This window comes from Pygoscelis adeliae, unplaced genomic scaffold (genome assembly GCF_000699105.1).
Source record: "Pygoscelis adeliae isolate BGI_AS28 unplaced genomic scaffold, ASM69910v1 Scaffold232, whole genome shotgun sequence".
Taxonomy (NCBI): Eukaryota; Metazoa; Chordata; class Aves; order Sphenisciformes; family Spheniscidae; genus Pygoscelis; species Pygoscelis adeliae.
The window spans coordinates 324510-337847 of record NW_008824473.1 but is presented as its reverse complement, the minus strand read 5'-3'; the positions used below and the strand labels follow the sequence as shown (position 1 = coordinate 337847).

The 13338-nt window shown below is 44.2% G+C and overlaps 1 protein-coding gene across 1 annotated transcript in view; it reads left to right on the top strand.

The window, feature by feature from the left end:
* The first annotated feature begins 11723 nt into the window (after nt 1-11723).
* Nucleotides 11724-13338, top strand: part of UTP20 (UTP20, small subunit (SSU) processome component, homolog (yeast)) — a 68622-nt gene continuing 67007 nt past the window's right edge. Inside the window, 2 exon segments of the mRNA XM_009321338.1 lie at nt 11724-11758; nt 13143-13269. Of these exon segments, the coding sequence (XP_009319613.1) occupies nt 11724-11758; nt 13143-13269 (162 nt within the window).

Here is a 13338-nt window from a genome sequence, read left to right as displayed (position 1 = left end):
CATCCCGGGCTATTGCCACCCGCCCTGTGCCTCCGGGCCCTGCGGCGCCGAGGCTGGCGGGATGGCCCCACTGCAGAGCCCCGCCTGAACGGGGTCACACCGCAAACTAGTGTCGCAGACCAGGGTTTTGGAGGGAAGGTAATAGCCCCGACAATTCCTCCGGATGGTATTCCTACCCTTCTTCTTTAGCATATGCTACCATTGCCCCAAATGAAGAAGGTGAAAGTATGTTTTAATACATACGTTGCTATGGGTCGAGTAGTCTGGAAGATACCTCACTGAATCGGGTATCATAGCGATTTGCCAAGGTGAGCTGCTGAATGCTGCAGTTACGTGACAGGGAAGCCCCACTACCTGCGCTCTGCTCATGGAAGTTTTGCTAACGCTCTTCAGCTAATCACAGGTTCAAGAGTCAAAGTGCACAGGAATATCACAGATGGAGCTTCACATACCTTACCCACAGGGGAATGCATCAAAAACACCTATGGGATTTCAAGGCCATGGACGTCAAGCGGAGGAGATGTGCCTGTCTGTATAGCTAGCAGCACATCCGGGACTAACGCAGCAAATACTACATTTGGCCGCTTTGCCATATGTTAGCAACTCCATATGAGGGATTAAGACGTAAGGATGCCAAAGCTGACTAAGGTGGGCCTGACAGCAGCACAGCTGCACACAGCACACCTTGCAGCAGGGCTCAGTAGCTTTGCACGGAGGCTTTCCAGCTTGAACTGTGCGTTGGCAAAGTGCTATGCTGGAGGTGATTTCCTAGCACGTCAGCACCAGTCTGAGGATAAAAATTCCTTCATGGCAGGTAGGTAAGTTTCCTTCCTGCCCAGCCTCTCCTGGCTTTTAGCCACAGCTGGATTTGCTGGAAGCGGTCTTTGCTGCAAGTGCTCTGGGTTCAGCACAAGGCACTCTGACCTGCCTGCATCTGACCAATTTGAGACACGGTTTTCAGCAGCCTTCTGTATCTTAGAAATGATTGACCAGACACCCGACAGCCAAACTCAGCTCATGGAGCACTATTACCTCTGTGGGAGCTCTAGATTTGGCAGGGCATTTGGAGGTATTTCTGAGAGCATGTTGGAAGGAGGAGGTGCAGGTGGAAATCCGGTCTGGCAGGGTTGTTAAGTTGAGCTGTGAAATCATGCCTGTTTTGGTCTGGCCTCTAGATGCCCATCTGGGGGTATAAATGTCCCTGAACATACAGAAGCTGGCCACTATGGTGCAAGTGGCATGTCCTAATCTTACCACAGCAGGTTAGGGCGTCAGACTCTCTGGCTCAATTACTCTGTAATTACTTATACAATGAGTAACAGCTTCTAGATGTCCCGCTGAGGAAGAGCAAAGAAACTCATTCTGTACCCCTACCAATTAGGCTATTGAGCTATTGATTATCTGAGGTGGTTGCCCTAATTTGCTACCGGCTTTTGACCACATGAAAGATGAGAAACCCTCCCAACAAAGCTTCAGTCAAAACCAGCACCTTCCCACACAGTGCAATGAACTGTTGTTGTCCAGCAAAAATACATGTTGGCAAAAAACATGACCCACTTTGTCACAGGAAGGACATAAGCAGCCTCCTGCCCAGACCCACAGCTTGTGCTGCTTAGAGGTCCATGCTTAGTGTCACTTGTTTGCACTCTTTCAGGTATTACGTTGCTCAAACCATTCAAACAATAACATGCATTTAAAGTATTAACTACATGGGATTAATACAGTTTTGATTCTGCTTCTTTATCATTTGTGACATAATGTAAACACAGCAAGTGATAACATGTATTGGAAAACAAATCATGTTTCTTAACTGAAACACAAGCAGCTATGAGGAAATGCACGTCACTCTGGTTTCAGGTGGCATCTTTGATTCTTTTTACAGGAGTGTTAAGCAAATTGTCTTTCAAATGCCATCATGACCGATATGACCAGAAAGGCTGGATCCTCCCATTCGGATGTTTCCATCTTAGGAACCAGCAGTGACTCTGTATGAAGCCCACGTCCTAAATCACAGTAGGGGACCTGGAGAACAAGGCTAAATGTTTTTCTTCTGGATTTTTCACACATGAAATCAAATTAGCTCCATGGAATACGGTGGGCTTGTGCTGTGTAACAGGGACAGAACTGCAGGTGTTTGCTTTTTCTCATTGCTGTAATAGATATTTAAATGTCTTCCAAACTCCAAGAGCGTATTTCATTGTTTTCTTGTAGCACCTTGCCCTATCTCCATCGGGTCTTACGTGGTCCCTCATCTCACTGGCTCTGTGACTTTATTCTTGTGAGATCCACTGGCATCAGTGGGATTTGGTGTTTAATAGCAGGAGGTGTAAGACTCACATCTCTCCAGCACCCTCAAGTTAAAAGGGCCGTGAATCTCCTAAACAAACCCCAGACTGCCCTATGGGGTCCAAACGGTTCCTTCCTTGTGCTGGTATTGGGCTCATTTCCATCACTGGACACCTCTGTGAGGTGTTAATGGAAGCATCTGTATTGCTTGGAAGGACAGTCCCCCGCCGCTCCTTTTCATGTGGATGGGCCACAGCATTGGGAGATCGGTGGGCTCCGTTTCCCTCTATAGATAAGAGACAAATATACCAAGCCCTGCACTTGGGGACATGCTGCCTACCTCTCTGAACTAAGTTGTGGAAATACACTTTGAGGGGTTCTCCTGCTTGTAGGCAAATGTGGGCATGGGCAAAAGCAACTGGAAGTGAGATAGGAGAGCACTGGAGGCCCAGTGAACACTGCTCGGCAGTGCTGCAAGACCCTTTGCAATTTGACCTGGCAGCCTAGGAGCTCTCAGACTTCCAGTGGTTCCTTGCTTGACTGTGCAGTTTCAGACTGTGTGGGGCTCAGCTGTACCTACACCAGCTGAGCTGAGTTTGCAGATGAAGAGCAGTTCGTGCTCAATGATACTCCTGTGTAGTGCCAGGACTGCGTTTGGAAGTCTGAGCTCTGTTCTCTTCTGCTTACACAGGGAAAGGTTTGGAAACCTTGCCAGAGAATAGCTGGCCATTGGTAAAAACAAAAAAAGAAACAAACAAAACCCTTTCAAAACAAAATCTGCAAAAACTAATTTTTGGCCTTTTTTTGTACTCAGCTTGGCCTTTTCTGGGAACAGTGTTATGATTTGTCATTTTGAAAAACACTTTATTTTTGTTTGGATGATTTGCTTAGGAAATTAGGGGTGTGGGATCATGCTCTGCATGTATGATCATACATACATGTATGCATGTGGAAGGTGTTTGCCCTCTATCCAATGACCATTGAGCACTGCCACCAAATTTACAGAGGGGTAGAGGCCTCAGAGATACTAAGGTGCTGCCAGTTTCATGAAAATAGGTGGGCAAAAAAGAGGGATCCCGTAAATGTTCTTGTTGAAAGGAAGACTGCAGCAGGAGCTGAACCTCTATCAGATAACAGTGAAACCAGAGAAAGACCTTAAAAACACCCAGCTGCACGCATAGCTTCCCATCTTCTTAAATACATAAGCCAACCAACACTAAGACACAGAGCTATGGGGATCCAGGTTCCATTTACTCCTCTGTTCATGGAGCTACCTGATAAACTTCCTTTTGCTCATCATTACTATTAGGAATAATATATCAAAATTAATCATTGAATCCTAATTAGTTTGATTTTTCTCACAATGCAATGCTTCAAGTCAAAATGCACTTCTTTCAGTTCCGGAAGATTTTGATTCCAGCAAAATTAATAAAACCACAACTGCTTCCTGCACAGCATCACTTATCACCTTGAAAAGCCTGCTTGGATTTTGTTGTGATGGAAGTTAATTGCTGATGGTGTTTTATATTTCTGAAGACCAGTTATTGTTTGGCTCCACCCTAATCTCTCCTGCTTGCTCTGCTTGTCCACACACTGCTGTTCTGAATTGCTGGGCTTGGTATAGCTAGTTACCTGACTACCATCATCATTGACTTTGCTTCCCCTGGTTTAATGCTACCTTAGACAAATCTTCCACAGTGTTATTTAGTGACGTTCTTAGCTATCTGTTTAATAATTTTTTTTTGTCAGTTCTTCTTCTGTTAATAGTGTTTGGACATGACAGAATGACCCTACAAGGGAATTCAGAAGAGTGGTATCATCATCGATATTCCTTGCGAAATTTGGATGAGTTCTTTAGAAATACTCACATGGCACCTGTATTTTGAGCACTGGGATTTTCTTGTACAGAGATGTCCTGCAATTGTCACCTCTTTATTTCCAAGAATGTAACTAGAGTACATTTCCAAGCATATTTTTAGAAACTTCTTTCCAGCTAGTTGGATTTGCAGTGCCCAAAGCACAGAACAGTATGTCTAGAAGCCCCTTTTGCACCGACTGTGTGCTGTTTGTGGGCAATAGCAAGAATGTGATGCAATTTGCAAGTGTCTTAAGCCTTAAAACACCCACCATAAACACAACAAGTTAAATATTGCAAGAAGCGTAGTTCCCTAATTCTATATCTGTAGCATTTCCAATCCTCATCCTATCCAAATCCTAAATTTGCAGGGGCATTGGTTTGCAAAAGGTCTTTGCTTAAGACCCTAATCATGGGAAGTCTTTCAGGGTAACAACTTGTTTGCTTGAAGTGCTTGTCCTCTCATGCTTAGCTTGTTTGGGACACAGAGAGAGGTGGACTGACTTCCAGAGAAAGAGATCAATGGGGGGAAAAGGGCCAGAGAGATGCATAAAAATCATGGGAATAAATCACATTTCTATTGACATTTTGAGTGAAACCTCCTTGTTTGTTTGTTTTTTTCTATCTTTGTACTCCACAGAAATTTGAACAAATGCAATTTCCAAGCTGAATGACTTAAACTGAGTGCTTAATGTTCTTGAGAAGGAAACTTCAGATTGTGTAACCCCCTAATACCAACACACCTTTTAAAATCAATAGTCAGTGCCTCATGATTGAAGGAAGTACTTAAGTTAGCCTTGAATGCTGAACATTTAAATGTGAATGATTTGGAGCCTATAATTTATTTGCTGGAGAATTCTGCTCTTCCATTTAAAAGAAAAAAATTCAAAATGTATTTAAGGACTGTCCACACAGGGAGATGTGGCATGCATAATTATTTGCTCAAGAGAGTAATTAGTATGGGAATAAAATTGTGGTACAGATTTCACTTCTTTAACTGAAAAGGATAAATAAGTTACATGCTTGAACTTTATTCTCATGGCTTTGGGATCTTTTGTTTATTTAAGGTGTTCAATTTTGCATCAACAGAATTACAATTCAACTAGTTTGCTTACTTGCAGTTAATGTATGAGAAAGGGCTGTCAAATGTTCACCAGAATGATCAACGAAAAATTGATTTTTTTCTGAGTAGATCTTTTCTGAATTTCCTCATTTTATCTCTGTTGTTTTCCCTTTTTCCACTACCTGCTATCCAAACTATCTCTGTTCACATGTTCTAGTTGGTGTTATTTTGAGATGTGTTTGCTTTAGGTGCACAGTGTAGGTACTTCAGTTATGCAGCTTGGCTCCCTAAGTTTCCTCTCTAACTGAAAGAGAGAGACAGGCTCTTCAGAAAGAAACTTTGCTGCTTTGATATGCTCCCTGGAGGAGCCTGTCTCTTTCCATTATCTACAGAGGAAGCCTCTGGAAATGAGCCTGCTAACTTTGGCACTTAAAAATACTCTGAAAAATGTTCCCTGCCACTGCACCAGTGCCCTAAGTAGCTCTTCTTTTTGATTATTTTGGTTTATTCTTCCATTCATACTCTGGAGTGTCTATCACCAGTTCTGACATCTCCCTTGTTATCTGCCTCCCATCCTTCTTTTTAATTCCTACTGCTAAATCTCTTGTGGTCCCTCACTCCTTTCATCCCCCTGACTCCTTATATTAAGAAATTTTCTCTTTCTCCTCCCTCCCACATTTCTTCTGCCTGAATCCCTTCTTTTTTGGACCCCCAGTCCCAAGAGGCATTTCCCCTCAAATTGCTGTTTGCTATTCAGTTTGTTCTTCCATTTTTTGAGTGTCTCTATGAGCCGACTGCCTTGCCTCTCTTTTAAACCCCTTTTTGATCCTCTCCAGTCCCTCTTCTGCTCACTGCTAAGGCTGCCAACGCTGGAGATCACACAGACACATACATTGCTTGGAAATGTTTGAAGGCAGTTACGCACACTTGCACCACCTCTATATGTTTAACTGGTTTGCTTGTCACACATCCTCAAAGCTACATTCATCACCAAATGGAGATAAGAAAGGAGGTTCTCCCTCAGGTCCAACTGTCTGCAGCTGCTGGCTTTGGTTTGGTTTGTTTCTTCTGTTTTCCTCCATAAAATAGGACTCACTGCACCTATTTCCGATGTTATCTGGACATTTCAAATAGCAAATCCCTGTTTTTTCGGAGAGTGGAAACACTTCCAGCATCCTTGGTCTCTCCCAGTATGCTGCTGGGACACACCATAGTTATTGTGGCCTCTTGGATTGCAGTCTTATGGCTGCTGCAGGATGCTGGGGAGTGGTGGGTGATCTGTGGTGGGTGGGGAGCAATGAGCATGTGTTATGTGGATTTTCATGACCAAACTCCATGGAAGGGGGACTTTACCAATCTAGGCATACTGGGACTCTTACAGTGAATGCCTGTATTAGTGTATTGGTATCCAGTATTAGCATGCATTCAAATAGGCTGTTGAGGGGTTTTTGATGAAAGTGTGGATTGTGGGCTAAGGCAAAGGGGAAGAAATAACAACTTTAACATGCATTTCTGAAGATGCAAAAAAGAACAGCACAGATCCAGCATCATAAAGCCCCCACAGCTTCTGCACAGTCAGGTTAATATCTATAATGGAAATGCCATGTGGTAGTGTTAGCAATTTGCAAACTCAGCGAATGTCGTGATGTACAAGGAAGCACAGAGGTAGAAATGGCAGTCAAGGAGAAGCACTTTGGCCGCAGCTGGTTTTGAGGGAACCCATCTCTGGGCACAGCAGATGCTCTGTATCTGTACAGTAGCATTAGCTGATCACCGTTTTAAGGGGGCTCATTTCATCTCACTTCAAAACAGGCACTGGTGGAGCACCTGTTAACTCATCTATGTGGCACCCTGTAAGTACTCATCTTCTTCCACTGGCTATGAATGCCAGGTCAAATATAGCCCTCTGTGCAGCAGGCGGCTATAGCCAGAGAGGTTAACTGCACTCTTGTGGTAAGAGCCTGCCCAGTACAAGCAACGAGGACTTTACCTGCTTCAGTGTCTTTTTTTTTTCCTCCCTTGGAGGTTGATGCTCATTTCTGTTTGCTCTGTTTCTGAAGTGTCAGTCTCCACCTGGATATCTTTTGCACAAGGACCTATTATTTCAGTACGTTTGTGGTATCAGTTGTTTTAATGACTCCTATTTGATCTGATCATAATTTAGACTCACAAGTCAGTATTAGAAGCAGCAGCAGGGTCCAAAAACTTATTTAAGTTTTGTGGAAAGAAAGGACAGCCCTATTTCTTTCCTTGGCATTATCAACATCTCTACAGTCAGAGCACTGATAAAATTTTGCATATCTTCCTCCAGCAAGAATTGTTTTCTAAGCAAAGTGCAGTTGTATCTCCTCATAAGGTTTTTATCACAGACAGGGACTCATTGACTAGCAGAAACTTGGGGTGCTAGGAGTTAAGAATACACGCCTGAGGTGTCCTGAAAGTCCTACTGCAGCAGGGATTAGGGACGTTGTCTGGAAGCAGAACTGATTCTGGTGGCAAATCCTTCTTCTTCAGGTAACAGAGAGTTTTGGAAACCACACAAAGAATCTATTCATGGGTTTTTTTCTGGTTTATATAGACCAATGCTGGAACATTCTCATGAACATCTATGATTTAGCAGCCAGTACCAACAGCTGATGACACAGTGGAAGTGGCAAGAAGGGCTGCTTTGTCTCTTGATGTTGTGTAAGTTCTTCCATTTTTCTAAACTACCCACAAATATTTCATCAAGTGGTACACAGCAAAATTAGACTACTTCATAACAGTCTCAGCTTAAGGGTATGTATCAATTTAAATGGTTTTTCCCTAAAGGGCTCTGCAGTGCTGAGATTATTAGACATTTTCTTGAGAGTTTCAGCTTTTGTACACTATGCCTCTTGGATCTATGAGGCCAGGAATGGTTAACCGAGGTACTGTCTCTATTGGAACCTGAGAGCAAAGTTAGAGCTGCAAGAATATTAGGACAGCTCAAGCTTCAAATACGAAAAAAAAATTGCAAATTAATTAGCCAAAACCTCAAATCTAGGTACCTAAATTTTGGATCTATCTTGTATGAACCAGATGGATGCAGAGACATGAAGAATAGTATCAATTGCTTTGTATGTTATCTTCTATTCAATTGCAGGGACATCCCATTCCTTTCAGTAACAAAATGCTGAGCTTGGCCTTATTTGTCCCTGAATGTCATGCACAACTGACTTTGCAAGTTTGAAGGCAGAAACTATTTGAGAAAGGAGACAACCTTGACCCCATCTTTCTATGCTTTTGTGTTTTCTGCTCACAATTAGCTTCTCAACATCACTGCGAGAAATTGCTGTCTTGGATTATTGATTTAGTATTTCCTCAGTGGCCTTTTACAGATAAAGAGACCAATAAAGACAGAGCAAAAGAGGACAAAAAAGAGAAAGAAAATTGTATATGGGAGATGGCAATGATTTTGAGGGAAGCATTCCTTTGTGTGCACCTGTTTCTATGAGATTTTTACCGTTTTCCATCTTCTTTTTTCTAGAAGGTTTAACTTTACCTTAAAACTTACAGTTGTGATCCCTCAGCCCCGATTCGTCATCTTACACTCTCATTTCAAGCTTCCAAACAAACAAGAGGGATTTGGGGTGGGGAGGAAGGAGAGATTTGGAAGCATAGCTTCAGATTCACTGCTAAAGGCTTTATGCTTTGTTCCTGGACATGCCAAACAGCCAGGTTTTGGGTCAGTTGTCAGAAATCTGAGTTAGACTGCACTCGGACATTTAGTAGTCCCAGTCAGCTGACAGACAGTCTGAAATCCAGTTGGTCTCCGTCAAATCCAGATGCCCCTCGTTCTAGTGGTGAAGGCGAAATGCAGGAGAGAATTCACATCCCTTTTGGGGGACAAGACTCCATTCTCCCTGTTCATTTTCCTTTCCATGCCCCCTGCTTCCTCTGTGGGTCCTCCTCCTGCTGCCTCTGTTGCTTTCAACAAGGTTGAAGCCAGTTCTGCTGCTGCCCCTGTGGCAGAGAAATGGGATGAAGAACAGCAGCAGCAGTCACCACTGCAATCCCTTCCTGTCTCAGAGCCATCTGTATAAATGCTGTCAGACCCTTTTTCTTTCCAACACAAATTAAACTCTGCAACTTTCTTCACCTCAAAAAAAACCAAGGTGTGGCTTCCTACTGAGCAGAAACCTTGGAATAGTACTAGTTGACATGAACTAAAATTGTGCCAGGGATTGTCTTAATGATTAATTGGTGTGGATGATCCCTGTGCTCTGGCGCTACTCGGTTTACTTCTAGAGACGGAGCTAGTACAGCCCACCTGCTCCAACTCTGCAGCAGGACCCTGTCTTGCAATAGAGGAGCCACTTGGCCTAGATGTCTTGAGGGGCTGAATCAGGTTGTCAGTGCCCCTTTCTGTGAGGGAAGTCCCAAAGTTCAGGATATTTCAGGCATGAATCCCCCCCCCTTCCTCCCCCCCAAACAGCTGCAGAAATCTGGGATCTATATTCCAGCTCTTTACCCAAAACTCTCTGATCTGCAAACCTAAGGGCAGGTGAAATTCTCCCCAGCACTCAGCTAGCATTGACCTAGAGTTGCATTATTTGCAGAATCTCTGTGCTTCAGGCATATTAGAAAAAAATGTGGCCAAACAGTTCCACCAGTTTGCAGAACAGGATTCCATTATCTTGTCTGCTTTGTTTTTGAAAACGCAAGTGCTGTTGACCACATCCTACATAATCTTGTGGGGTTTTCTCCCACAAGGCAAGGCAAAATGCCAGCTAGAAGCTGAGGAGGAAACTGGCAGTGAAAATTTGTCATTGTGTTTCAAAGGGCTCTTCTAACTTTCCAGACAAATTAAAAAAAAAAAAAAATTGTTTCCTTCAGTTGAAAGAGTACACCAAAGACATCATGCACTTGTATAACCTGCCTTCAAATCCATGCCACAGGATTTCAGAGAGCTCCTGTGATGCAGTGGGGTTCCAGCCATGTGCACCCAGCCTGTGCATCCCAAGTTGTTCTGTGAGGCGACTCGAGACAGGCAAAGAGAAGGGCTTCTGGGTTCACAACCAAGGCAGGTAACTCTCATCACTTCAAGACTCCAGTTACTTATTTAGTGCCTCTAATATTGATTGAGGAACCCACCTTTGGGCATCCAAGCTTGGAAGTTGTTTGGCTAAATTAATGGGTGTTTCTGTTAATCTGTTTGCCTAGAATATATTTCATGTTGAAAAGCAAGATCTTCTCACAATGAAATTCCCTATGTGAACTCCTTTCCTGGCATAGCTCCACCATGCCCATATGAATAGAGTAGAAAAATGTAAATTTGATCTTACACTTGTGCACCTATGCAATCTGCAATATCCTGAGGTTAAAAACAGGCTGTCCTGGAAGTCTGGCTGCTCATTGGCTTGTACCAGATAGCATGTCCTTTAGGTTAGAAACTCAGTGTCGTACAGGCTTCAGGAGTATGCGTTGTTCTTGTGATCAATACACATAAAAATACGATGGAAGTAGGGCAACTCTGCAATAATTTGAATACTGCATATTTATGTAGTTATTGAGCTGTGCTATGGGGGGAATTCATGGGGTCAGTTGCAGATATGCACATATAATGGGGTTGTCTAGACTCTCGGAGACTACCAATTCTAAGGCACAATTCATTTTACACTAACACCGATGTTTTAAGTACAAGAATGTGCCTAGATCTGCAGTGAATATAAAAGGAGCCCATAGTGACTGCTCAGAGGCAGACATGTGCATTGTAAACATTGCAGGTTATGTGAGATTAATTCTGCCCTGTGAGACCATCCTGGGTTAAATATTAAGGTATTTTACCCAAATTACTATTATTAGGCTAAATTGACAGTGCTCATTAAAAAATGAGCACAAACAACAAAACAAAACAAAACAAAACAAAAACAACTGGATAGTGCAACACTGACTCAAGGTAAGACACATTTCCAGAGGACAAACCTGCTTTGCCTCTACAAAGAGGGACTCTGGCTCTCGCCAAGTCCAGCAAATAAATTTTGGGCAGCAGGACTAAAAAGCCCAGGAATGGAGAAGACATAGGAATCTTAGACCTGCCCCAGAAGTGCTGATGAATTACTGTCAGGGACTGGTGGTTGTAGCCCACAGCAAGTGTTTGAAGAAGTCAGATCTGCATAGGTGACTACTTTGATAGACATGCACATGCTGTTTTACAATGGTTTCCTTTACGTGCCTCTACAAGTATTACTACCAATAAGCCATCACTCTTCAGAACACTATCTGCTTGCCGTTAGCATGGATTTCTGAAGGAGACTTGCTGACAGCTGGGCCCACTGGATAATCACAGGGTGTTGGAGCTGAGGCCTGCCCAGAGGTGGGAGAGCCGCACCTCTTCATGGAAAAGTAAAGGAATAAGGCCTGAGGCTTGACACATTACAGTCAGAGAGGAGTACACGTAGAAAGGATATTGTTAACATAGCTGTAACTCATACAGAAGTGGGGAAGGGGCCTTCTGGGTCACTGAACCTTCCCAGCTGAAGTGCCAGACCTACTGTCATGGCCATACTGGTATCGATACATGAGTTACTACCGTGAGGCTCAGTCAGATGTATCTCCAAGTGCTGTATTCAGTGCTGGCTGAAATGCAGTCCATCAGTAGTTCTTGTGGGCAGCAGCTCTCATGAACATCAGCAGCTGCAGGGCTAGCCTATCTCACTATTCTGAGAAGTTGCCAGTTTACAAACATAAAGAAGGGTTTGTAACCTTTTAAAAACTTCCTCTAATGTCTTTTATTTTTGCTGGTGACTCCTTTTCTGCAACAGGCAGAGCACACCTCAGCTCTTCTCCCCATTGCTTTCCATGAATGTTAGATTTCGCTCATTCCCTTAGATGATTTTGGAGCACATGCATCCCAGGAAGTTCCACAACTCTACAGGATGCTATTCATAACGGAAAAAAGATCTTGTGGACTGTTCTTCACAAGTTCGCAGTATGTAGGAGACATATTAGGTGAATTTACTAACCACGTCTGGAGAGGTATTCGTGCTCTTAAACAGTTGCATATTGGTGCCTAAGCTCTTGTGGATCTAGACCTCTCCATATACTTTTAGCTGCACTTTCTCATGGAGATATTTCGGTCTGAAACGACTTAAGCCAACCTTTTTGAATTCAAGTGCCGAAACTAGTCATTCTCTTCCCACTTAATGCAAATGCCAGAAGTCCTTTCTATTACAGCAGCAGAAGAGCAAGCTTTAAAGCTAACAGCTGTCTCTGTAGTTCTCTGACTTTGCAGGCGCTGCAGCGAGCACGCTCCCCTGCCTGTCCAGATGGCTATCATGTTAATGGCTTATTGCCTGCCCATGGGCAGCTTTTCTGGATGCACCTGACAGCGTTTAACCTCTTCAAAGTAGTGGGTCCTACGTGCTCCTAATAGTGAACTTCAGCCGTGCTCAAATCCAACCTTGTGGCTTGCTGTCTGAATAACCTGCAAGCCTGGTTTCTGAAAATGGCCTTGAGTTGTCTCTAACAGATAGGACAGGCAGCCTACGGAGGGACAAAACTCCCAAGCCTTGTAAGCTGCAACCCAAAATGGTCATGTGGTTCTGGGCTGCTCATACTGCACCTGCCCAAACCAAAGCTTCATCCAGCTTCTATTCACCTCCTGTCTTCCCAGTGCACATTCTCTACCTCCTGCAATTGCAGCCACAGGCAGAAACTCCCACAGGCCCTGGTACTGCTGCCAGCACAGCGGTGAACGACTGTCAGCCTGAAATCATTTGCTCTTGTGCAAGGCTTTAGTTTGCATGTACTTTGTCTGGGATGAGCTTTTTTTTGAGCTCTGGAGAAAAGCCTGCACTAAAAGCGGGGCTGTAGTAGCTAGGCAGTGTCCGTTTCAGGCCGAGCCACCAATGCTGCACTGAGGGCTGCGCTCTCCCACGGAACATCTTCTCCCTGGTACCGACTTCTCTTCCTCAGGCACCGCTGGGGCCTCCCTCCGCTACCGGGGTGCCCCAGCCCTCCGCGCTACACCAGAGCGCAGAGACGAGGGCGGAGGTGGGCAGCTCTGCCCAGAGCCCTCAAGGAAACGCCGCTCACCGCCAAGGTAAGATGAGGACAGGCGCCCGTCCCCTCCTCCCCCAGATCCTGACTTCGGGTCCCGCTCAGCAGGGAC